Genomic DNA, 25249 nt, shown 5'->3' on the forward strand with positions numbered 1-25249 from the left:
CCGGCGAAAAACATTCAAATCAGCAGACAGTTGTTTGAGAGGATAAAAATACCTTTTCTTTTGTAAAAATTAAGATGTACGGAGACTATGAAAACAAAAAACTATTCAACGTACAAGATTTTACTAGGTCAATAAGAAACTTCTTAATTTAACGATGCGAAGGAATGCAAATCGATTAAAAACATTCACGTGTTCAGCGAAAAGATGGCCGAGCCGACGGCCGACGGCAAAGTGTGCGTGGTCGACCATATGAATATTGCCAATTTTAATAATCTTTAGATACTTTTTTAAAACAGTATTTGTAGTAATTAAATCATCCATGTAATTTTCGGAAACGGAACCAAGAATTCTGATAAAAATGCTACATACCATGTGTTTGTAATTTACAAGATGATGCATGCAATTCATATCACTCAAATAGAATAATCAATTTAAGGTAAACCCGCGGAACTTTCCACAAAAAAAAATTAAATTACACACCTACCTATGCATTGATGAGGGAATTTTATATCCTGAAATATATTCTATCAACTGAAAACACACGCACAGATTAATGGACATTTATTTCTTATTTAAGGAGACTCTAAACGCCACAAATCTTTAAACAAAACAAACACACATGTCCATTGCGATTATTTTGCTGATGGTCGAAAAAGTACATGACGTTTAATTCAATTAAAACCTCAAAACGCATAGCGATTAAAGAGACACGTTCGCGGACCACGCGGTGAAACGACTGCTGTGTGCGCTTCGCTTAGTCAGGTACAAGGCTAGTACGTAGCGATAATTCGCGTCAGTCAAACAAAAAAAAGTTGTTTATACACAAGTTCTTGCCAAGGGGGTGCTTGATACCTTTTTTCGACGATTTTTGAAAATTCATATATCTTAAACTAAAAGCCACAGCAATCAACAAATTGCTGATTATGATAGATTGGAAAATTCTGTATCAGATAAAAATATTAAATAATTATATTTCCTACAGTACAAGGTCGAAAAACGCGAGTAAAAGTGCTAAAACGTGACATTTTTCAATTTTTGCCCATTTTATTCAAACGCGAATATCTCGTAAACTAAAAGAGATAATTAAGATCTGATCGCAGCGTCTTAATGTACGGACCAATCTCTATCAGATACAATAGTTAAAAGGGAAATCTGAGAGATGAAATTTTTGTTCTTAAGAAAAAATTGACAAGGGGGGGTGCTTGATACTTTTTTTCGACGATTTTTGAAAATTCATATCTCTTAAACTAAAAGCCACAGCAACCAACAAATTGCTGATTATGATAGATTGGAAAATTCTGTATCAGATAAAAATATAAAATAATTATATTTCCTACAGTAAAAGGTCGAAAAACGCGAGTAAAAGTGCTAAAACGTGACATTTTTCAATTTTTGCCCATTTTATTCAAACGCGAATATCTCGTAAACTAAAAGAGATAATTAAGATCTGATCGCAGCGTCTTAATGTACGGACCAATCTCTATCAGATACAATAGTTAAAAGGGAAATCTGAGAGATGAAATTTTTGTTCTTAAGAAAAAATTGACAAGGGGGGGTGCTTGATACTTTTTTTCGACGATTTTTGAAAATTCATATCTCTTAAACTAAAAGCCACAGCAACCAACAAATTGCTGATTATGATAGATTGGAAAATTCTGTATCAGATAAAAATATAAAATAATTATATTTCCTACAGTAAAAGGTCGAAAAACGCGAGTAAAAGTGCTAAAAAGTGACATTTTTCAATTTTTGCCCATTTTATTCAAACGCGAATATCTCGTAAACTAAAAGAGATAATTAAGATCTGATCGCAGCGTCTTAATCTACGGACTATTCTCTATCAGATACAATAGTTAAAATGGAAATCTGAGAGATGAAATTTTCGTTCTTAAGAAAAATTGCCAAGGGGGTGCTTGATACTTTTTTCGACGATTTTGAAAATTCATATCTCTTAAACTAAAAGCCACAGCAACCAACAAATTGCTGATTATGATAGATTGGAAAATTCTGTATCAGATAAAAATATAAAATAATTATATTTCCTACAGTAAAAGGTCGAAAAACGCGAGTAAAAGTGCTAAAAAGTGACATTTTTCAATTTTTGCCCATTTTATTCAAACGCGAATATCTCGTAAACTAAAAGAGATAATTAAGATCTGATCGCAGCGTCTTAATCTACGGACTAATCTCTATCAGATACAATAGTTAAAAGGGAAATCTGAGAGATGAAATTTTCATTCTTAAGAAAAAATTGCCAAGGGGGTGCTTGATACTTTTTTTCGACGATTTTTGAAAATTCATATCTCTTAAACTAAAAGCCACAGCAACCAACAAATTGCTGATTATGATAGATTGGAAAATTCTGTATCAGATAAAAATATAAAATAATTATATTTCCTACAGTAAAAGGTCGAAAAACGCGAGTAAAAGTGCTAAAAAGTGACATTTTTCAATTTTTGCCCATTTTATTCAAACGCGAATATCTCGTAAACTAAAAGAGATAATTAAGATCTGATCGCAGCGTCTTAATCTACGGACTATTCTCTATCAGATACAATAGTTAAAAGGGAAATCTGAGAGATGAAATTTTCATTCTTAAGAAAAAATTGCCAAGGGGGGGTGCTTGATACTTTTTTTCGACGATTTTTGAAAATTCATATCTCTTAAACTAAAAGCCACAGCAACCAACAAATTGCTGATTATGATAGATTGGAAAATTCTGTATCAGATAAAAATATAAAATAATTATATTTCCTACAGTAAAAGGTCGAAAAACGCGAGTAAAAGTGGTAAAAAGTGACATTTTTCAATTTTTGCCCATTTTATTCAAACGCGAATATCTCGTAAACTAAAAGAGATAATTAAGATCTGATCGCAGCGTCTTAATCTACGGACTATTCTCTATCAGATACAATAGTTAAAAGGGAAATCTGAGAGATGAAATTTTCGTTCTTAAGAAAAAATTGCCAAGGGGGGGTGCTTGATACTTTTTTTCGACGATTTTTGAAAATTCATATCTCTTAAACTAAAAGCCACAGCAACCAACAAATTGCTGATTATGATAGATTGGAAAATTCTGTATCAGATAAAAATATAAAATAATTATATTTCCTAGAGTAAAAGGTCGAAAAACACGAGTAAAAGTGGTAAAAAGTGACATTTTTCAATTTTTGCCCATTTTATTCAAACGCGAATATCTCGTAAACTAAAAGAGATAATTAAGATCTGATCGCAGCGTCTTAATGTACGGACCAATCTCTATCAGATACAATAGTTAAAAGGGAAATCTGAGAGATGAAATTTTCATTCTTAAGAAAAAATTGCCAAGGGGGGGTGCTTGATACCTTTTTTCGACGATTTTTGAAAATTCATAACTCTTAAACTAAAAGCCACAGCAACCAACAAATTGCTGATTATGATAGATTGGAAAATTCTGTATCAGATAAAAATATAAAATGATTATATTTCCTACAGTAAAAGGTCGAAAAACGCGAGTAAAAGTGGTAAAAAGTGACATTTTTCAATTTTTGCCCATTTTATTCAAACGCGAATATCTCGTAAACTAAAAGAGATAATTAAGATCTGATCGCAGCGTCTTAATGTACGGACCAATCTCTATCAGATACAATAGTTAAAAGGGAAATCTGAGAGATGAAATTTTTGTTCTTAAGAAAAAATTGACAGCGTCTTAATCTACGGACTATTCTCTATCAGATAGGATAGTTAAAACGTAAATCTGAGAGATGAAATTTTCATTCTTAAGAAAAAATTGCCAAGGGGGGGTGCTTGATACCTTTTTTCGACGATTTTTGAAAATTCATATCTCTTAAACTAAAAGCCACAGCAACCAACAAATTGCTGATTATGATAGATTGGAAAATTATGTATCAGATAAAAATATAAAATAATTATATTTCCTACAGTAAAAGGTCGAAAAACGCGAGTAAAAGTGGTAAAAAGTGACATTTTTCAATTTTTGCCCATTTTATTCAAACGCGAATATCTCGTAAACTAAAAGAGATAATTAAGATCTGATCGCAGCGTCTTAATGTACGGACCAATCTCTATCAGATACTATAGCTAAAAGGGAAATCTGAGAGATGAAATTTTCGTTCTTAAGAAAAAATTGCCAAGGGGGGGTGCTTGATACTTTTTTTCGACGATTTTTGAAAATTCATAACTCTTAAACTAAAAGCCACAGCAACCAACAAATTACTGATTATGATAGATTGGAAAATTCTGTATCAGATAAAAATATAAAATGATTATATTTCCTACAGTAAAAGGTCGAAAAACGCGAGTAAAAGTGGTAAAAAGTGACATTTTTCAATTTTTGCCCATTTTATTCAAACGCGAATATCTCGTAAACTAAAAGAGATAATTAAGATCTGATCGCAGCGTCTTAATGTACGGACCAATCTCTATCAGATACAATAGTTAAAAGGGAAATCTGAGAGATGAAATTTTTGTTCCTAAGAAAAAATTGACAAGGGGGGGTGCTTGATACTTTTTTTCGACGATTTTTGATAATTAATATCTCTTAAACTAACAGAGATATAAATCAGCGAATTATAGCTTATAAAAGACTGGAAAATTCTCTATCAGATATGATATTAAAATAATTAAGATTTGTGGTGTAAAAAGTGTAAAAACGTGGGCAAAAGTGCTAAAATGTGACATTTTTCAATTTTTGACGATTTACAAATTGCAAAGATAAAGCAAACAGCAGAATTTTAATTTTAATCACCGAAACTAACCGGCGATCAATCCGAAAAGCTGCCAGCGGATCGTAGCCAACGGCAAACGTTAACCTTTTTCAACGAAAATGAAACAATTTATCGAATTCGTGATGCAAACCAACGGTAGGTATTGAAACATAGACAACAATTATTTGTGTGTTTAAAGACCATGCGGTTGAAGTAAAAACATGTAAAGTCAATAATGGATTTGACTTTCATTTGACTGACAAAATGCGAAGACATACCTTGATGCAAAATAAATTTTTGCGCTTTTGGCAGATCTAATAAGTTGTAAGGACCTTAATTATGAACATTGTAGGAACGATGAAATACAAGTGTAATACAACGGAGTATCCGACGGCCGACGAAATATCACTCACGCTTTATCTCTACGAATGTTCAAACCCCATTTAATAAACGCCGCACATCACTCGCGCCCAATCGAAAAAGCATTTAGATATATTACGTAACAACACGAAGAAAAATCCAGGAACTCAAGAATAATGAAGAAAATGTGTGTGCAAGTCACCTGTCGACAAAAGTAAGACTAACGTGATACGCAAGCCAACCGCGTGGCGACCGCATCAAAATTGCACGCGATAAAAAAACTTGTTTGTTTGTACACAATGATTCTTTCAGTGTAGTAATGCAGAATATGAAACAAATTGTACTCATACGCATGAAACTTTTAATTTCGAACTTAAAATTCCAATTGTTTCAAAAGCTTTTATATGTCGAATGTAGGTAGTTTTTATTAAATATTAAACGGATATATATATAAATTTTTGTTTGTTTTAAATTACATAAACCCAACTTAATTTTTTCATTAATTTTAATACATAATCTATAGTGTTGGACTACTACCTGTATCATTTATAGATGGCACTAGCATGACTAAAAATTGTAAAATAGAATTGTACGGTTTATTTCTATATTTATCAGCAAACGTGGGCATTCGATACGAGAATTGTGTTTGTTTTGAACACGATTTACACGTTTTTATTCCCGTGCGAATTACAACGTCCAAAATTGCCGTGTGTTTTCGTTATCATCATCGCACGTCTCGCTTTGTTGCTGGTGTTAGTTTATATCGAAAGGAATTGTCTATTGCAATTTGTGCACAAGATTGCGTGCCATCCTTGCGTCTTAACAAGAATTGTCGCGACCTGGTTTGCTGAGCGGAAGCACAACATGCACTATTTTAATACTTTGTCTTAAAGAGAATTTCCCGTAGATTTATAATTTTCAATACGTTTCTCAATACCGGTTTTAATTTCCGTAATTAGTGATATTTGCAATCAACCATTACTCCGAAAAAAATGAAAATGTCCACTTTTTCACACTTTGTAACGACTTCCGAATCTTCATAGCCCAAATTTTAATTATTTTCTAATCTTATATAATAAAGAATTTTCCAAACTTTTATAATCTTCAATTTGTTGGTCGTTATCTTTTTTAGTTTAGAAGATATTGGTTGATTGGGAATCACTTCTACCGCTACTTTCGTAGGGTGCCCAGATTGGGAGTCACTTCTACCGCTACCCCCGTACGCTGCCCTGAATTAGAGTCACTTCTACCGCTAGCCGCGTAAGGTGCCCTGAACCGAGTCACTTCTACCGCTACACTCGTACGGTGGCCTGAACACGAGTCACTTCTACCGCTAGCCTCGTAAGGTGCCCTGAACCGAGTCACTTCTACCGCTAGCCTCGTAAGGTGCCCTGAATCGAGTTACTTCTACCGCTAGCCTCGTAAGGTATCCTGAATCGAGTCACTTCTACCGCTAGCCTCGTAAGGTGCCCTGAATGCGAGTCACTTCTACCGCTACCTACGTAAAGTGCTCTGATTGGGAGTCACTTCTACCGCTACCTTCGAACGGGGCCCAGAATGGGACTCACTACTACCGCTATATATAAACTGGTATATGATAAATTCAATATATGCGTTTTGTCGGTAGTTGCCTAGGTGATTGAGTTAAACATTTATTGTACATACAAACACAGTATTATGCGGAATTTTATCTTATCTAAATTTTAATCTAATCCAATATCAAGTTCCAATAACTGAATTAATATAAATCCAAAAATCCCACAAACCTATTGTGGTTCACTCAGTCCGCACGTATAATTTAAAAGCAGTAATATATAATTGTATATTTTCTACCATAAAATGGATACAACAGAAAGCAAAGACATTAAAGTCCTGACAATGCGGGAAAGATTGGAACTGTGTGCACCGTTTAATTTATTTTTTACTACGATTCCTGAGGAGCCTAAGACAACTGGATATAATTGTATTGCGTTTCCAGGTATTCTGTATTTATATTTACGTTGTACACTTATTTTATTAATAATATATATTTAGATTTAATTTGTCCAAGTCTTGGAATCTTGGAAAAGTCCTTACAAATCAATTTTATGCTTGATATCGACTGGTTAATTGATCAATATGAAGTTCATAACTTACAGTAAGTTACAAATTTCATAAATTTATAACTGGAGTAAATCATCCACTTTCCAGTACAACACCCATTACAGTTATTTGGGGGCGGGAACTTGTGGAAGATATGAGCGAATACATATCGGAAACATATCCAAATGTAAAGACGCATAAAGTGACAATGGAAAATCCATATGGACTTCACCATTCGTAAGATGAATAACTGAATTATTGTTAAATTATTGCATTCATTTTTTGTGCAGAAAAATTGGAATTTATAAATTTGGTGATGACACAATAAGAATTGTCATTTCTTCGGCCAACTTATACTTTCAAGATTGGAATCGTTACAATCAAGGACTTTGGATGAGTCCTCCCTTGCCCAAAATGGCCGCGTCAAGCACGATTTTGATTGCGCTGGACCCACCGACTTCAAAATTGATTTATTAACTTATTTGGAGTCATACAACATTAATGTCCTAACTGAATGGATTCAATTAATTAAACGTGCTGATTTTTCTTCAGTAAAGTAAATAAAGAGGATTTACTACTATAATATATTTAAACTAATTATTTTTTACTTATAGGGTGTATTTCATCTGTTCAATTCCTGGAAATCATCACCCAGGAAGCAAAAGCAGTCATTTTCATCGCGTAGGTGATATATTGAGCAAACAATGCTCCTGCCCAGCGAAACAGGACATGACCCTGAAGGTGCTCTCTCATGGGGTATAATTGCGCAAGCATCCAGTCTTGGGCTGTTTGGAGATAATTTAGGCCACTGGTTAGAGCCTATTTTAATGCGGGCACTCTCAAGCCACCAAGCTTCACCTTATAACAAACGAGCGCCACGAAATCCAACTTTGAGCTTGATCTACCCCACAGATCAAAACGTTGAAAACAGTATTTTTGGTCGGAGTGGTGGTTGCTGTCTTCCATATAAAATGAATATCAATGAAAAACAAGAATGGCTTAGAGATTATCTTCAGTACGTTTTTGATTTAAATTGTTTACACTCTCAGTTAAATGTTATGATTTTAGTGTATGGAAAGCTGATAACACTGGAAGGTCAGAGGTAATGCCTCACATTAAAAGTTACATGAGAGTTTCGCCATGTTTAACAAAATTAGCGTGGTGTTTGATTACCAGCGGCAATATATCAAAAGCGGCTTGGGGCTGTTATCCAAATCGGTATGGTGGATCGTATATTCGATCGTATGAAGCAGGCGTATTGTTTTTGCCTCATATGTTTGATGACGAGTATTTGCACGTGAAGCGTCCAGAAGGAGACGACGGTAAATTATTTCCGGTGATGTTTGATTTACCACTGCAGCCTTATCAAGCCGATGATATAGTTTGGTGTAGTGATCGTTACAGGAATGAGGAAGATGAAGAAGACACATCTGAAGATGAATAACTTTTCAACTTTTCAGAAGCAAAAAAGTTTATTTTAAATTAGGTGATGGTTATTTTACAGTTACTAATTTATGTACTATTTCTATTTGGGCATGACATTGACATCAATGTATATAGAAGATCAACGAAAGTGACTTGAGCTCAATTATTGTTTATTATTGCTGTTATTAATATAAATATTTTTGATTGTTGTCATTATTATTTGAATTATTGTACTCATGTGTGGTACTTGAGCATGTGCACTCGCCCTTTTAATCCCTGGAACCCCTAGAAAGCATTTAATAGGCATTGAACACTTAATTGTAGAAAAATGCAAGAAAACTTTTTAAAAGTGCGAATATTTTCCAATTTTTATTTTATTTGATAAAACTGACCTGACACTCGTGTATGGATGGTTGCCTGGATGTAAGTCAGACATTTATAAATTCAAGTTCCTATATGATGTTTTATTGCGTTTGATATGCGTTATGTATATAGGCCTGATGTATAATGTGTTACGTAGAGTCACCAGAGTTCGGATTGTTTCCGGCCATTAATTGACGCGCAAGCACCCAATAAACTTCAATTTATGCACCGCTTTAACGTCCGTCCAGCAGAAACGTGAAAGTTCAACAAACTGCGCTCTTCGACTAGAAACTAGAACCTAGCCTCTAGACGATGAACTAAACGCTGAAGAAGTGGAAGAACTTGAACCGCAAGAGCATCTCTACGTGCTTCATGTCCGCCTGATACTCAACAACAACTTATTGTTTATTTTCCTTTTTGTTTGTTACAAAACCGCAATAGTACCACTACCACACGATGTACATACAACAATATTGCAAATTGTGCACAAAATCATACTAGCGTGCAATAAATGCTTACTTTAACGTAAATTTTATAATAGTATTAATATTAATTGAGTGTCTGCTTTCATAGTATTAATTTTGCCAAACTTTTAAAAATCTAAGATTTACCACGCATGCGTTCACATATCGAGCGCATCACTGTGCGTTGGGGGCGGCGGCAAAAGCAATGGTGGCGGCGTGTCAATATACAAATGTCTTTCATCGGTTTGGGCATACTAAATACATTTAACGTTCTAAATATTATACGTTTACCAAGCTCAGCAAAAAACATTACCCAATGACCGGTGCCATACTAAAAACAACCATATCATAAGTATCGGAAATATTAAACAAGTACATACACTGTGGCACTGTGAATATTGTGAGGTAGCAAGTAAGCCAACGATGGGTTTGTGCTATTTTGCTTGCGTCTTTATTTTCGTTGTCCTGCTGCTCTACGCCAGCCTGGAACTACACTACTTTCTCAGGATGACCTTGACGGTTATACTTGCAAGATTTTGTAAGAAGCAAGTTCACATTTTAGACGAAACTTCTGTAAACGGTAAGTTTGTTTTTAAATATTTTTTGTAATTAAATAAAAATTGATTGTTTTGCAGGTATCTGCATAACGACTGACATTGATACGCTTCTGTATCACATGAACAATGCGAGGTTTATTCGAGAATTAGACTTTGCGCGCGTGGACTTCTATGAGCGCACCGGACTCTACAAACGTATACGCAGCAAGGGTGGCAGTATTGCTATGGGGGCGACTACAATACGTTACAGGCGGTTTGTGAGACTCTTCAATAGATATACTATTACCAGTCGGGTAAGTGATCTGTAGTTCCTTTACAAAAGTCAAAAAAACGCAAAAATAACAAAGTTATTAACAAAAATAGATAAAAAATTTTTGATCATTTTTGTTGGATTAATATTAATATTTTTGCTTTCTCTAACGATTAGATTACATACTGGGATGATCAAAGTATTTTCATGGAGCATCGCTTCATCAACCCATCGGATAAGTTTATAAACGCCATTGTTTTAACACGCACACGATTAATGGATTGCAATACCGAAGATGTAATGAACGAGTTGCGTTCCACTTCGCCTTCTTCTGGCGATGTCGAGGGTGAGACAAAACTAAAACCGGAAATGCCCTTGGAGGTAGCAAAGTGGTGCGAATACAACGCGCTCTCTAGTTCTAATCTACGTTCGGATTGCTGACATCAAACTATTTTAGTTAACGGAGCGAAAGTTTAACTCAATCAACTAATTTATTTTTTTTAATTCTCCGATTTAATTGTAAACTTTTAATACTTTTAAGAAACGGATTGTGTGTTACTTCCGGTCTCGCCACACTGCGTTCTCATGTGATATAGCTTAACATAACTTAAAACTAAAAATTATCAACACACATTTTTCGTTCATTGCATTCATTTGCGAGTGAATTTTAATGACCCGATAAACCAGCGTTAATGATTAATGAGATTTAGCCACTTGTTAAATTTCCAAAGTCTATTTAACATAACCTAACCAGAAATATCACCTATTGTCGATCTTAATATGACAAGTATGATATAAAATATTGGAAATTAGATATAGAATATATATATGAGTAGGGAACAAATTTTAAAAGGAAATAAATATAATATATATTTGTTGTTGCTTAAATTAAAGATGTTAGTGTTACTAAGAGGGTACTTACATTAAGTGGCAAGTGGCTTACAGATGGCTTTAAAACTAAACCTAACCTAAGAAACGTCGATTTTATTCGTTTATTCGTTGAGAGTTTTAAACTTTAAATGTTTTATTGTGCGCTGTGATTTGTAAAACACGTTTCGTTTAATGTTTATCATTTAATTGCCTTCTCGTTAACAGCAACAGCAACGGTTACATGCACAGCGGACCGCAATCGCAATTAATGTCTACTTGTTTGTCAAATGGCACACATTGTACATTCTTTTTTGTAATAAATATATTTTGAAAAAAACTTTGTTGTTGATTGGCTCAATTCAATACGTTGTTCACAGCCGGAGTTAATCGTAATTTCGTCTGAAACAAAATTAGATAAAATAATATTTTATATTGAAATTTATCATTTATTATTGTTAATTTGATTTTAAATCATTTAACTTAAAATCATCAATAAATTTAAATTTATTAAAATATTTATGTCCAGTCATTGTCCCTAGCTTAAGCCGTTGTAAGTACCTACTTATAACCACAAACTTTCAACGAGGAGAAATGGCATTAATGGCAGTAAGCATGAGTCGGTGACTTCAGCGAGTTCAGGTAATTGCCGGTGCACTCCGCTCGCGAACATCGACCGCGACGCACACACCTTTTGCGCACCAGTAAATAAAATTAAAAATTTCAACTACGGTTACATTCAATACTTAAACACATCCATATTAAGCAATTGGCTTAAAATTTGAAATTTATAGTCAACCAAGTTCTGAGAAAAATCATCAAGATGCTTAAATTAGATTTGGACGTGGACATGTTCACCATTTACGCCATTATTGTGTTGTTCCTCATAATGATGTTGTACATCCTCGTGGACGTGAATTATTTCCTACGCGCCGGTGCAACTATCCTTTATGGTACTTATTTTCAATCGACGATGCGCGTTGATGAAGAGGTTGAAATGCCAGGTAAGATAATAATTAGTATTTAAAAAATCATAGAAAGTAATGAACGCATGCGCATGTGATGATTCGCATTGGTTGTACATAACAGTAACCAACATTACTGTGCACTTTTGTGCCGACAATTGTTTCACTCGCAGTAATTAAAAATTAAAACTATGAGACCATCGCCGCATTTAGCTGGACAATTGCGTCATATCATGATAAGAATATAACTGATACTATAATATTGCGTAATTAATTAATTCTTATTTTACGATCTCATATAATAAAAATATATTAAATTAAAAGTTTATATACACTCATAATCTAATCTAATAAAACCTAAATCATAAAATAAACATGATTTTTTTATTACAAATAAATTTTTTAGGATTCTGCACTACTCAAGACATGGACTTCTTACTGAGTCATATGAACAATGCACGTTACATCCGCGAAGCAGATTTTGGTCGCTTCCACTTCTTCGCAAGAACAAGAATGTTGACAGAAATTCGTAACACCAACGGACACATCCTTCAAGGTGCACTTTCAATGCGATATCGAAAACCAATTCCGATCTTTTCTTCCTACGTCTTAAAAACAAAGGTTACTTTTTTAAATATTGTATTAATCGTCTGTCTAAGATCATATTTTTAAAGGTTTTATTCTGGGATGATAAGAATATTTACTTTGAGCAACAATTCTGTTCATCGGATGGTTTTGTGAAGGCGATCATGCTGAGTCAGAATAAAATCATCAACATCAACATTCCTGAGATTATGAGCCGTCTTTTAAAAAGGATGAATCGTACAGACCGGAAGTTCCTGCTGAATTGAAGTTATGGATTGATAGCATCGAGGCATCTAGTATGAGACTGCGAAAAAAGAGTAGACACTTTTATTTTACTCTTTGAATTTATTTAATATAACTTAATTTTTTTAAAGCGGAATTGAATTGTCATAAGAACTGAAAGATTTTAATTAAGAATTAAAGAGGTATTTGAAGAATATTTGTAATTTTTTGTTATGATAACTTCATTTTGTTTTCAAAAGTTTGTTAAAAATGGTTTTAATAGAATCAAAACAAAATATGATTCTGCATAACTTAAGAGACTTAACACGAAAGAAATCTCGGAAGATACATGGCAATAGTCCGTTCTTTCTGCCCATGCGTCTCTTGCTTAGATTATTCGTACGTTCCTAACATCAAAGCATCAATGCATCAAACGCGCTTCAAAGTTCACGTGCGTGCATTGCGCTGTTCGTTTGAAAACACAACGATGTAGTCGTAGAGTGGGAAACGCTAGCAGGGAACTAACACCAGCAGGAAAGAATGACTGTGGATGTGGACGTAAGCATACTTACTAAACACGCTGAGCGCGAATTCAACCTTCGCTGCTTCGCCAGTCTCGCGGTGGACGTTGACGGCGCGTCCGCGTGTACGATTTATTTTTACATCGCGCCTTAGTCGCGCATTACTGGATTAATTACAATTATGTGTCAATCGTGATGTGCTGACCCAGTGCGAAAATTCAACACTTACTACAATCAAATATTTTAAGTAAGTTCCAAAGATACAAAGCGCATTACAACCTACACTTTACTTAAGTTTTAAAAAATGTACTTAAGCTACTGTAATTTGTTTTCGTAGCGATAATAATCGCCGGTGTTGACCTTCAATTTGTTGATGAACTCGTAACCTTACAGAATTTTAATCTGACCAAGTCAAATGCATCACTAACATGACTTAAACCACTTTACTTAAAACTTGGAAAAGTGAAAATTGTAAAACTGACACTGATTTTTGACAAAGGAAATAAAGACAGTCAATCTGTGTTTATTGAGTGTTATAGTATTTAATGTAGATGTTGTGTGTGATATTAGAATATCCGCTTCAATTAAATAAACGCAAATGATGCGAAGGGTCACAAGTCGCAACAGGATCAGGGGAGGGCCGTCATTCGTGGGAAGAGGAAAAGAGCGTTTTGTAACACGCCGTGTGAGCTGTTTGATTGTCGGCCGCTAATTTTTATCGCACTGACACTGAACAGAAGCTGCAATTATTTAAGCATCACGAGTGCGACACTTTAATAATTAAAACATAAAACTTAACACAACCGCAGTATTTAAATAGCAGTCAACTGCTTGATATCTAAATAAGCTGACTTATATAATATAAGCAATTTAGATATCCGCCTCTTTTTAAATTCTTGCAGTTATAAATAGAATCTTTGAATACTAATTAATTCAACACATCGATTTCTTCAAAATTTTAGAGTTTGGTTACGTAAAAGATAGAATCATCCCTAATTAAGTTTTATTGAGTTTTTTTCTAACTAAAATAAATCACTTTTAACCAAAAACTTACTTATAATACTTGAAGGGAGACATAAACGATGACGTGAAACAAATGTAGGCGTTGTTGTACACGCCGGTAAGCCAAGAAATATTTACATAATTTACTGTTAAGTACATTCGGCGCTTACTCAGTATACATGTGCTCGCTTACTCACTTTGACTTAAGTCAAAATCAGGCTTAAAAAGACTCACTGGTTCAGGTACAGTTGGCATACATTTTCATTGTTTTCACTGTTAATTAAACAACTGATTGCAACTTAATATTTATTGCAGTTTGATTAATATACTCTTCCACGATATGTGCCTTGATAAAAATTAAAAGAATATTAAAATGAAATCCAATGACCAACTTTTGATCAAATCTTCGTGAACCTTTCACACTGTGTTCAGAGTTATTTCTTTAGATGCTTCTTCGTTCATTGCTTCTTTGATTCTTCACTTGAAGCCAACGGCGAAATATAATGACTCGGAACGAAAGTAGGTTCTAGACGAATAGAAGTTTTATTATGATACAGATTCGACGACAACCTCGCAGCGGTCCTAGAGATTTATTATTACAGTGATCCGCTATGACTGCTATTCGTTGAATGTTGGATCCGTTTTTGTGAAAATGCTATTTTTACAATCGAAAATTGCATTTCGCTAATGTGCATGTGCAGTTTCTAATTTTTAATAGCAAATAAACTAGAAAGTGGAAACTTTCTTCGGTTTAAAATAATTTTTATTTGGAGATTTGTATAAATAGCATACAATTGAACATATTGCGTTTCTTACAATTTTACTTATATGCTTTACTTATTGCAGATTTCTTCATTCTTGGTACTGTCTGAGAGTTAAATAAATATTAACAAAATGACGAAGAGTGGTTACACCTGTGTGCGGCATGTGTTCTGCTGGATGAATCTTATTTTGTGGGTAAGTTAATTTAACTAATTAATTAGTGAACAAAATTTTATTTATTCATCATACAGATAAAAACATAATAATTATTTATAGATTATTATATAGCACATAAATAAAATTGCAAATTACCAACCATAACCAATTCTTAGACTTCTATAACTTCGAAAACAAAATTTCTCCGTTTTTTAAACCACATAATATTAAAATAGAATATTATTATTATTCAAGAGAAAACCTGTGCCCATTTTAGTTTTCTCGTAATAGCCAAAAGAATTAAACTCCAAAACTGCAATTATTAGTTATTTTTTAAGTGATTTTTTTTGAAATTTTTTAACCAATGTTCAGTTGCAATTTGTAATTAAATCAGACATAGTTGATGTCACGAAATTGCCGATCGACATGACCCGCATTGTTGCATGCGTCCTGTGAGAGCGATGGGTAATTACCAAGCGGTGTGTGTTACAAAGAGCGCAAAAAGGCAGATGGTAAATTCTCCTCTCGAGATTTAGCCGATGATTCACGCCAAATTGTCTCAATTATCTCCGACATGAACAGAATGCAAAGTGCAGAATGTGCTACATTCTCCATCATACAACCAGCAACAATTAGCACTCCAGTTTATTCGCCCACAAGTGTTTTAATTAGCAAATATTACTTTTGTTGCAATTTTATCGTCGTCATTCGAAGAGCAATATCACATTCTGAAGAGTAATCAAAATATTCGCATTACCACATCAATGTACACTTTTATTATGTTTGTGTGAACTGATTTTCTGCTTCGGCAGCTTGTGACTCACGTTGATCGCTTTGTTCTTCTACAGACAATCGAAACAAAACAAAGAAAACGTTGCAATCCAAATAAAATTCATACTGTATCACTTACATCACGGATCACACAAACCCACACAACGAAAGTAGCATTGATTTCATCGAATTTACAATGTTTCAGATTACCGGTTGTGGATTACTCGGTGTTGGAATATGGCTGAGAGTTTCCTATGAAGGATACACCAGTTTGTTACCGCAATATTCTTTGATGAGCGCTGACGCTTTGCTGATTGGAATCGGAGCTGTTTCTTTCGTACTGGCATTTTTTGGATGTTGTGGTTCTTGGTTTCAAAGCAAATGTCTTCTAATTACGGTGAGAAATCAAGAATGCAACAAAAACAAGATTAAATTAATATTTTTTTATATCATCTAAAAAAATTAGTACTTTGCCATGGTCGTGTTTATGTTCATGGCGGAATTTCTCTTCGGTTCGGTGGCATTTGTCTTCCGCGATGGCATCGGCCATGTTCTCAAAGAAGAACTCACCAATGGACTCAAACATCACTACAATGTATCCGCACACGGTCCAAATAGTCTCGTTACGATTTGGAATCATTTGCAAAGAGAAGTAAGTTGAGATGTTTTTTAATGTTTTAAAAATTATAATGATGATTATTTCTTTGTTCAAGTTTCATTGTTGTGGTGTAAGAGATTATGTCGACTGGTACCTCATTGATGCATGGCCCAATCAAAAATGGGTTCCCGACTCTTGTTGTTTGCCCGGTGCGGAATATTCGGCAGTTGCAGGAAAACACTGTGGAGAAGCCGGAAATCCGGATTTGTGGTATGCCAAAGGTTGTTCAGACCAAATCCACATGTGGTTCGTTCAACGTTTACACATCATTGGCATTGTTGGATTGATTGTTGCATTTATTCAGGTAATTATATTTTTATTTGGAAACATCAAAACTTGCAGATTATCAAAATATTTTTATTTTAATTTTGTTTTTAGTTGTTTGGATTAATCTCTTCAATGTTGTTGTTCTGCACCGTGAAGCACAAACGGTCTTCCTCACATTCCTACGAATCATACGATACTAACTAAGGTGATTATGAAAAAACTCGAGATTTACCATCGACTGAGCGATTGAGTGTTCGTTTATAAAGTTATACATAAATTAAAAATGCATATCAAAATCCATCGTCAGGCTACATTAGCTCGAGACAAATTTATTTACTATAAATACAATTTGAAAACCGTTATGATTACGAAACTGGAAACTTGTTCTTGTAGATATGTAGATTTAGCTCTGTTCGGAAGTTCAAAGTAGATACGACTGTAGAGACCTATACAAATGCGAATTAGTAGACCATGTTTGTATATAAATATTAAATTATATGCTAGATTTAAGATTTAGATGTTGCCAATGATTGCGCCAAGAAGATTGTTAGATGATTATAGTGATTGTCACAACGAGATGCTTTGCTAGTTCTTTTGTGGAATACAATTCAACAATTGAAGCTATTCTGATATAATTATGAAAATAAGCACTTTGTGCCAATAATATATATCTATTATTTATTTGATACAGTAATATTGAACTATTGTGATAATATCAATGATATTGATATTAAATAAAGTTAATATATTCAAGTTTTGCATGGTAAAATGAACACTAGTGATTTAAAAATTATTGAAAACATCTTGTATCTAGCGAACTAAATGACTTTTTTAGAGTTACTCAGCGCCATGTTGGAGTTCGAGAGATCCTCTATACGATGCATACTTTTCAATCTTATAGCCTTTTCAGAAGTGCCTTAAAATGCTCTTTAAAAGTTGGCATTTTTCAAAAAAATTTTATACATGCTGTGGAAAACACCCTGTATCTCGTGAACTAATTAACTTTTTAAAAGTTTCTCATCACTATGTTAAAGTTCGAGAGTCTCTCTACACGATGCATATTTTCCAACCCCCTAACCCTTACAGAAGTGGCCTAAAATGCGGTTCAAAAATAGCCATTTTTGTTAAATAAATTTAATTTTTTGATTGAAAAACAGTGTTGAAATCATATCAAAATTATTTTCATTCGAAAAAGTGTCGAAGTTATTTTCTTAAAATATTTTTCGGTCGAACAACAGGGTCGAACTTTTCTCTTAAAAAATTTTTTGGCCGAAGAACAGGGTCGAACTTTTTTCTTAAAATTTTTCGTCTAAACCGTCGAGATAAAATTGCGATTATCTCGATAATTAAAAAGGCTACAAAAAAACGGACTTCATTTGTTCGTAAAACGAACAAATTCGAATGAAAAAATTAAAGAAAAGATTTTGTCATAAAAAAGGCAAAATTTTTCAATTTTTTTTATCATGAAATAAAAATTGGAATTTTTAAGTTTAAAATTAATAGTTCCGTGCATAGTACGAGTACAATTCTGTGCATGTTCTGCACTACCACACTGAACGTATAATTGTTTACAAATAAACAAGTTTTTATCTCCTGCAATATTTGCGTGGTCGCCACGCGGTTGGCATACGTACCAGGTCAGTCTCATTTTTGTCGTCAGGTAACCTGCACGCACATTTTCTTCATTATTCTTGAGTTCGTTAATTTTTCATCGCGTTGTTACGTAAAATTTCTAAATGCTTCTACGATTGTGCGTGAGTGATGTGCGGCGTTTGTTAAACGAGGATTGTACATACACAGAGATAAAGCGTGAGTGATGTTCCGTCGGCCGTCGGATACTCTTTTGTATTAATTAAGGTTCTTACAACTTATTGGATATGCCAGTAGTGCAAAAATTGATTTGCATCAAGGTATGTTTTCGCATTTCCTCAGTCATATGAAAATCAAACCGCGTGGTCTTTAAGCACACAAACAATTTTTGCCTTTGCTTCAATACCTACTGTTGATTTGCCTTACCAATTCGATACATTGTTTTGTTTTCGTTTAATGTACGAATTAAAATGATTAAGATTGTCGCGTGCCGTCGGCTGCGTTCTAGATTCTCTAGCGGCTTTGTCTAGGTTGCCGCCAGTTGTTTTACATAATTAAAAATAAAATTCTTCTTTGTGCTTTATTTTTGTAATAACAAACCCATTACTAATCATTAATATCCAGAGGAAGAACAAGTTCATCTTAAATGTTTTATTTTTATGTTTTGTCACTCATCTTTGATTTTCGATGCAAATATTTTGATTTCTTTTAATTCCTGGTGGATTTCTTGTTATATCATCCTGTTATTGTTGTCTTGTAAATTGTTTCCTGCTATTTTCCGACTTAAATCTTAGTTTTTCTTTATGTATCACCCAGTATATATATATTTCTTATCATTTACTGAAAATAAACCTTTATTAGACCATTATTTATTAATTGCATCACCCTGTATATTAATTTCCCTAGTGAGTTTGTCAAAAGTGGGTACGATATATATTATTTTACTTAAACTTATGATTTTCCTTTAAAATATTGTCATTTTCTTTTTGCATCACCCTGTATATTAATTTCCTGTGATATTACATTGAGAGTGGTTTTATATATATATTTTTCTATTAGAACTTTACATTTTCTCTTAAAATATTACTACATTGTTTTTGGAACACTTTGTATAATAGTTTTCCGTGATTACCGTGAAAATTATACAAATTTTGATAGTATTATATGTTTTGTTTGTTATTTTCTTTACTCTAGGTACTTGTCTGCATGTGCGGGGCTATACTGGTCGTATAACTAGATTCAAAGATGGCGGCGTATATTTTGTTTAGTATTATTTATTCTAAGTTTTCATTGTATACATGTTTCAATAATAAAATATTACAAGTGATTTTGAACCATATGATTTGTGTGTACCCCTTCTTTCATTTCAGGTACAGGTCAGAACTTGTAAGAATATTTTTAAGTGTCTCCTCTCTTGAGACGACTTAAAACTTAGAAATATTTTTATAAGTTTTTAAAACGATGTCCTTATAAGGAGATCTCCCACTCTGGGGATGATCCCCCACCATAAAAATTGTTGATATGCCTGATAATTTCGGGGATGAAGCGCAGAGACATCGTAGCTGTAGGATGGGCCGGGAGCAATGGAAGCATCGAAGCAGTGGGTTTAGACTGTCTAACGACACGGGCCAAAAAAATTAAAAATATCAGCCACTCCTGTACTCCTGTATTCCCAACTTCTTTTCTCTGTATAGCCGGTCTTCTCCTTCTCGTTCTTCGCTGTTATTCGAATTTCATTTGAATTTCAACTCTGATGCATAGGCAAGGCAACCCACATTACTCGGATTTATTTTGATATTTAAGAAAACATCCTTGCTCAACTGGGATTCGAACCATAAATCTCTAATACGCAAGTACAGGTACATGCACCTGAGCCACCGCGCTCTCTTATCTTACTCTATTCGTTTCAGGTATAAATGTTGCTCTTTTATTTATATTTTTAAAAGAACAACACTTATGTTTTGTCACGCACACACGTAAATGAAACCAAATGATATTTTTAAATGATTCCTGAAACCGACAATGGGGATACAAAAATAAATATGCTTGTAAATATAATATTAAGTTGTCTTTTATTGGACATCATACAATCAAGATGGTACTTTGTAAATGTCTTTGTACACGTGTGGTGAAACAATTTTCTATAGCTGTGTAACTTCGGTATCACATGGTTTCACTACATAATAAATAAAAACAAATAAATATTAAAATTTGGAAATACGTTACTTCTAATTTCCATTGACGTCATTCAGTGCCGGTTTTAGCACTACCAGCGCCCTGGGCGTGAGTTCTACGGCGTCCCCTAACTGCAATTCAAACCCATACGAAAAAACTGGCCAAGTGCGATTCGGCACCCCTGGGCGGTCGCCCAACCGCGCCATGCCCTAACGCCGGTACTGCGCAACGAGTACAAGTGCGTATACACACAACTATCAATATAACTCGCGTTACGGAATTTTCTCGCAATAAATTTCGATACAGGGAGATACAGAATTAAATTCCGCATCTTATAAAATTATTCCGAACTTAAAGTAAGACCGCGTTCGCGTGTTATAATACAAAAACTACAACTCCTAGCGCAACGAGTACAAGTGCGTATACACTCAACTAGCAATATAACTGGCGTTACGGAATTTTCTCGCAATAAATTTTGATACATGGAGATACAGAATTAAATTCCGCATCTAAGAAAATTATTCCGAACTTACAGTAAGACCGCGTTCGCGTGTTATAATACAAAAACTATAATTCCTAGCGCAACGAGTACAAGTGCGTACACACACAACTATCACTATAACTCGCGTTACGGAATTTTCTAGTAATAAATTTCATTACAGGGAAATGCAGAATTAAATTCCACATCTTATAAAATTATTCAGAACTTACAGTAAGACCGCGTTCGCGTGTTATAATACAAAACTACAATTCCTAGCGCAATGAGTACAAGTGCGTATACTCACAACTATCAATATAACTCGCGTTACGGAATTTTCTCGCAATAAATTTCGATACAGGGAGATACAGGATTTAATTCCGCAAAGTATATTAGTTCAGGAGATGCAGCGCGTGGAGAAAAACCATACTTGAGGACTTACACATGTTTAACGTTACAAACTTAATTACACCAAGGTTCGTCTGCACTTTGATAAGCTTCCAAAGGCAAATCGTACATCAACGGAAACAAATGACCCTCATCTCCCTCTTTGCGCTCAATATAAAAATACTCCTCTTCAAACATATGCGGCAAAAACATGATGCCTGCTTCATACGATCGAATATAAGTACCGCCATCACGATTCGAATTGCCACCCCACGCTGCTTTTGAGATATTCGCGCTTGTGATCAAACACCAAGCTAATTTTGTCATACAAGGCGAAACTCGCACGTAGCTCTTTATGTGGGGCATTGCGCGCGATCTACCAGTGGTGTCAGCTTTCCATACACTGGCAAAATAATAAAAAATATATAAAACTAACAAACAATTTCTGTCATGCTTACTGAAGATATTCTTTTAACCATTTTTGTTTATCATTCACTGATTTGCCATACGGCAAACAGCCACCACCTTGTGGTCCAAAATGACTTCCCAAGACATTTTTCACTGTGGGGTAGATTAAGCTTAGAGTAGCTTTGGGTGTAGCTGGTAGTACTGAGTTTTTGTGACTTGCCAAAGCCCTTAACAAAACTGGTCTTAACCAATCACCAGCGCTCTTTCCAAAACTGCCCAAACTGGATGATTGAGCAATCACACCCCATGATAAAGCGCCCTCAGAATCCGGTGTGGTTTTCACGGGAAGTGAACAGTGTTTGCTCAACAAATCGCCAACGCGGTGAACGTGACTGCCATTGTTACGTGGATAGTGTCTTCCAGGAATTGAACTGACAAAATAAACCCTAGAAGCAAGTATGTATTATCTCAAGTGTGAGATTTGCAATTGATGAACATACTTAATTGGAGAAAAATCCGTCCTCTTTATAATTTCAATCCATTGTCTTAGGACGTCCAAATTGTAACTCTTTAAATATGCGAGAAAATCGGTTTTGAAACCAGTGGGTCCCGCGCATTCAAAATCCTGTTTGGCGGCGTCCATTTTGGACAGTGGAGGACTCAACCACAGCCCTTGATTGTAATGATTCCAATCTTCATAGTATAAGTTAGCTGTTGATACTACTATTCTTATAATATCGTTTTCAAATTTATATATACCAATTTTTCTATAATTTTGCAATGGGCAATGTTATAATAGTGCTGCCAACCTAATAAAACAGTTAGTTAACTTACGAATGATGAATACCGAACGGATCCTTCAAGTTAACTTGATGTGGCGTTACATTGGGCAAATTTTTCGCGATGTACTCCTTCATCATAGGGAAATCATATCCGTATACGATGGTTAAAGGGGTTGTACTATAAGATAACATTTGAGCAATAAAACTTAATACAAAAACTTTTCTATAACTACTTACTGCAAGTTATGTACTTGATACTGTTCAATTAACCAACTAACATCAATCATAAAATTTAGTTGTAATGATTTTTCAAGAATTCCAATACTTGGACAAATTAAATCTATTTAAATCAATTAATGCATTAAATAATAATTTTCGTAATAATTAACCTAAACAAGAAATACCTGGAAATGAAATGCAGTTATAACCATTCATTGTTTTAGCAGCTTCTGGCACCTTTGTAAAAAATAAGTTATATGGTGCACAAATCTCCAACTTTTCCTTCATTGTCTTAGCATTCTTCAATACTTTTTTGCCCTTCAGATCCATTTTATTAGGCACAATGTTCTTATGAGAATGAGCAGTGGTTTTGTTTTTATTAAAGAAAGATGATGTTGTTGCCTTTATCACTTCTTGAACACTCCTACTAGTTTTTGGCTTCGCTTCTTCCTTTTGTTCTATATTGACTGGCTGTGATGCATTTAGCTTTATTTTCTTCAATTCTCGAAGAATTTCCAATTGTTCCAAATAAACAGTGTGCTCCTGTTTAAAAGAATTTGGAAACTTTGGTGAAGTAGTTTCTAAAAATTCATTTACTGCAAAAATGGATATTATTAATCAATTTAGATAAACAATTAGTTAAAATTAAAGAAAGTTTCTCTGGAATCTTGTTCGTGACACTGCAAACCAGCATTGATAAATTATTTACTCTTTGATATAAATTTTAAGGACTTCCAGGGTTTAGTGAATTAATTTGTGTATCATAAATAATATCTTACAGTGTGGATGATCATATTCCTTGAAATGATGTGGATTGCGGCGATAACATTTGAGTGCATGAGGACATGCTTCCAGTTTTTGTTTTTTTACAATTTCATTGTTGGAATGACTAAAATCTTAAAAAGAAATTGTTAAGTGGATTTGAAAGATGGACTACTTGATTCTATAAATACCTGCATTACTCCGTTTATTTCCTTCCATCATTCACGACTCACTAAACAAAATCACACAGTAAATTTGAGGAGCTATAGATGCTGCATCTACATACCTATCTATCCCGACTTGTTATTCTTGGAGAATGTGACTTTTTAAGGTTACATCTGTTTATGCGCGTCTTTGAAATATAGTAAAGTTGAAGTTTGTGCAATAAATCCCAAGAAATGTCTTTGATAAGTATATCAAATCGAATTCGATTTGTAAACATTCGAAGTATATCAAAATACCTCTCAACGAACGCTGATAAAGTATCAACTGATGGCTCTACACCACCCAAGAAACCAAAAACTACACCTATACCTCGAATAACACTGGTAAATGGTGACTTAGTCTCCATTTCAACCCTAGCAGAAGCACAAAAATTGGCCAAACGCCGTGACCTTAAACTGGTAAAAATTCTAGATTTAGACACCAAAACCCAGAGACCTATCTATAAATTAATGACTGGGTCTGAGTACCATGCGGAAGATTTAAAACAAAGAGAGGAAAAGAAGAAGGAAAGACAAAGTGGCACAACTCTGAAGGGTGAGAAAGTTTTAATTGTCAACAGCAATATATCTTTGCATGATTTGAAGATACATTGCAATAAGATGATTAAATGGTTGTCAAAAAGGTATGAAGTTAGAGTGGTTATCAATGGGGATGTTAACAACATGGAAAAAGCTGTATGTTAAACATTTACCGCACATTATGATTATGTATAATAGCATATGACTTTTTATTTTGAAGGATGAAGTGTTCACATCAATGGAGACTGCCCTGAAAGAATCTGGAAGTCCTAGAATACTACAAAAAAGACAGAAAGGTTCTGAAATCAAGTTTCAAGTAGTACCACCAAAACAGGAAGCTCCCAAAGGTGGAGATGAATCAAATCCTAAGACTCCCAGCACATTCTGACTAGTTGGGGGATTGGTAGCTTTTGTTATTGTAAAACAAATATTTTGGCTGAAATATTTGAAAATACGGCCGTTTCAAGAGAGACAGAAAGAAAAACCAATTGATAAATGAACATAAACATAAGTTGCATTTTACTGTACATTATTTAATTAAAACTTTTGTTTTAAAATGGCTGTGACTGTCTTTTTAAAAATGTTGTATTGTCGACTAGATCTTCCAGACCTTCTTGCAGTGCCTTTGGTAAACTATATTAAACTATATCTAACTATGAAGCAAATTACTTATTATTGCATTTATTATATTTACAATTGATTATTGTCAGTTATCTGCACTA

At 34.2% G+C, this 25249-nt stretch overlaps 6 protein-coding genes across 6 annotated transcripts; 5 read left to right on the top strand and 1 right to left on the bottom strand.

Moving 5' to 3' along the window:
• The first annotated feature begins 6804 nt into the window (after nucleotides 1–6804).
• LOC135792170 (probable tyrosyl-DNA phosphodiesterase) lies at nucleotides 6805–8786 on the top strand. The gene is made up of 6 exons (XM_065302784.1): nucleotides 6805–7044; nucleotides 7101–7203; nucleotides 7257–7385; nucleotides 7439–7607; nucleotides 7841–8163; nucleotides 8217–8786. The coding sequence occupies exons 1-6, from the start codon at nucleotides 6906–6908 to the stop codon at nucleotides 8590–8592; spliced, it is 1239 nt and encodes a 412-aa protein (XP_065158856.1). The 5' UTR covers nucleotides 6805–6905; the 3' UTR covers nucleotides 8593–8786.
• Nucleotides 8787–9589: 803 nt separating this feature from the next.
• LOC135791840 (protein THEM6-like) lies at nucleotides 9590–11414 on the top strand. Its single transcript, XM_065302393.1, has 3 exons — nucleotides 9590–9980; nucleotides 10036–10250; nucleotides 10385–11414. Exons 1-3 carry the CDS (start codon nucleotides 9824–9826, stop codon nucleotides 10646–10648), a joined length of 636 nt encoding a protein of 211 aa, XP_065158465.1. The 5' UTR covers nucleotides 9590–9823; the 3' UTR covers nucleotides 10649–11414.
• A 280-nt stretch (nucleotides 11415–11694) lies between these two features.
• Nucleotides 11695–13061, top strand: LOC135791980 (protein THEM6-like). Its single transcript, XM_065302594.1, is given in 4 exon segments — nucleotides 11695–12078; nucleotides 12446–12660; nucleotides 12714–12845; nucleotides 12848–13061. Coding segments are annotated over 4 exon segments (648 nt in total). The 5' UTR covers nucleotides 11695–11897; the 3' UTR covers nucleotides 12968–13061.
• Nucleotides 13062–13426: 365 nt separating this feature from the next.
• Nucleotides 13427–17736, top strand: Tsp5D (Tetraspanin 5D). The gene is made up of 6 exons (XM_065302593.1): nucleotides 13427–13614; nucleotides 15216–15326; nucleotides 16264–16455; nucleotides 16525–16710; nucleotides 16772–17020; nucleotides 17095–17736. Exons 2-6 carry the CDS (start codon nucleotides 15264–15266, stop codon nucleotides 17185–17187), a joined length of 783 nt encoding a protein of 260 aa, XP_065158665.1. The 5' UTR covers nucleotides 13427–13614; nucleotides 15216–15263; the 3' UTR covers nucleotides 17188–17736.
• Nucleotides 17737–20626: 2890 nt separating this feature from the next.
• Nucleotides 20627–24198, bottom strand: LOC135791678 (probable tyrosyl-DNA phosphodiesterase). Its single transcript, XM_065302150.1, has 9 exons — nucleotides 24071–24198; nucleotides 23976–24016; nucleotides 23802–23918; nucleotides 23208–23618; nucleotides 23041–23143; nucleotides 22856–22981; nucleotides 22522–22788; nucleotides 22072–22467; nucleotides 20627–22016 (listed from the first exon to the last, which is right to left on the bottom strand). Exons 2-9 carry the CDS (start codon nucleotides 24004–24006, stop codon nucleotides 21689–21691), a joined length of 1779 nt encoding a protein of 592 aa, XP_065158222.1. The 5' UTR covers nucleotides 24007–24016; nucleotides 24071–24198; the 3' UTR covers nucleotides 20627–21688.
• Nucleotides 24183–25088, top strand: mIF3 (mitochondrial translation initiation factor 3). Its single transcript, XM_065302151.1, has 2 exons — nucleotides 24183–24683; nucleotides 24748–25088. The coding sequence occupies exons 1-2, from the start codon at nucleotides 24183–24185 to the stop codon at nucleotides 24913–24915; spliced, it is 669 nt and encodes a 222-aa protein (XP_065158223.1). The 3' UTR covers nucleotides 24916–25088.
• The last annotated feature ends 161 nt before the right edge of the window (nucleotides 25089–25249 follow it).

Source organism: Atheta coriaria, unplaced genomic scaffold (genome assembly GCF_025399875.1).
Source record: "Atheta coriaria isolate IRGN ID8LTWV9N9 unplaced genomic scaffold, Caltech_Dcor_3.1 hic_scaffold_5_pilon, whole genome shotgun sequence".
Taxonomy (NCBI): Eukaryota; Metazoa; Arthropoda; class Insecta; order Coleoptera; family Staphylinidae; genus Dalotia; species Dalotia coriaria.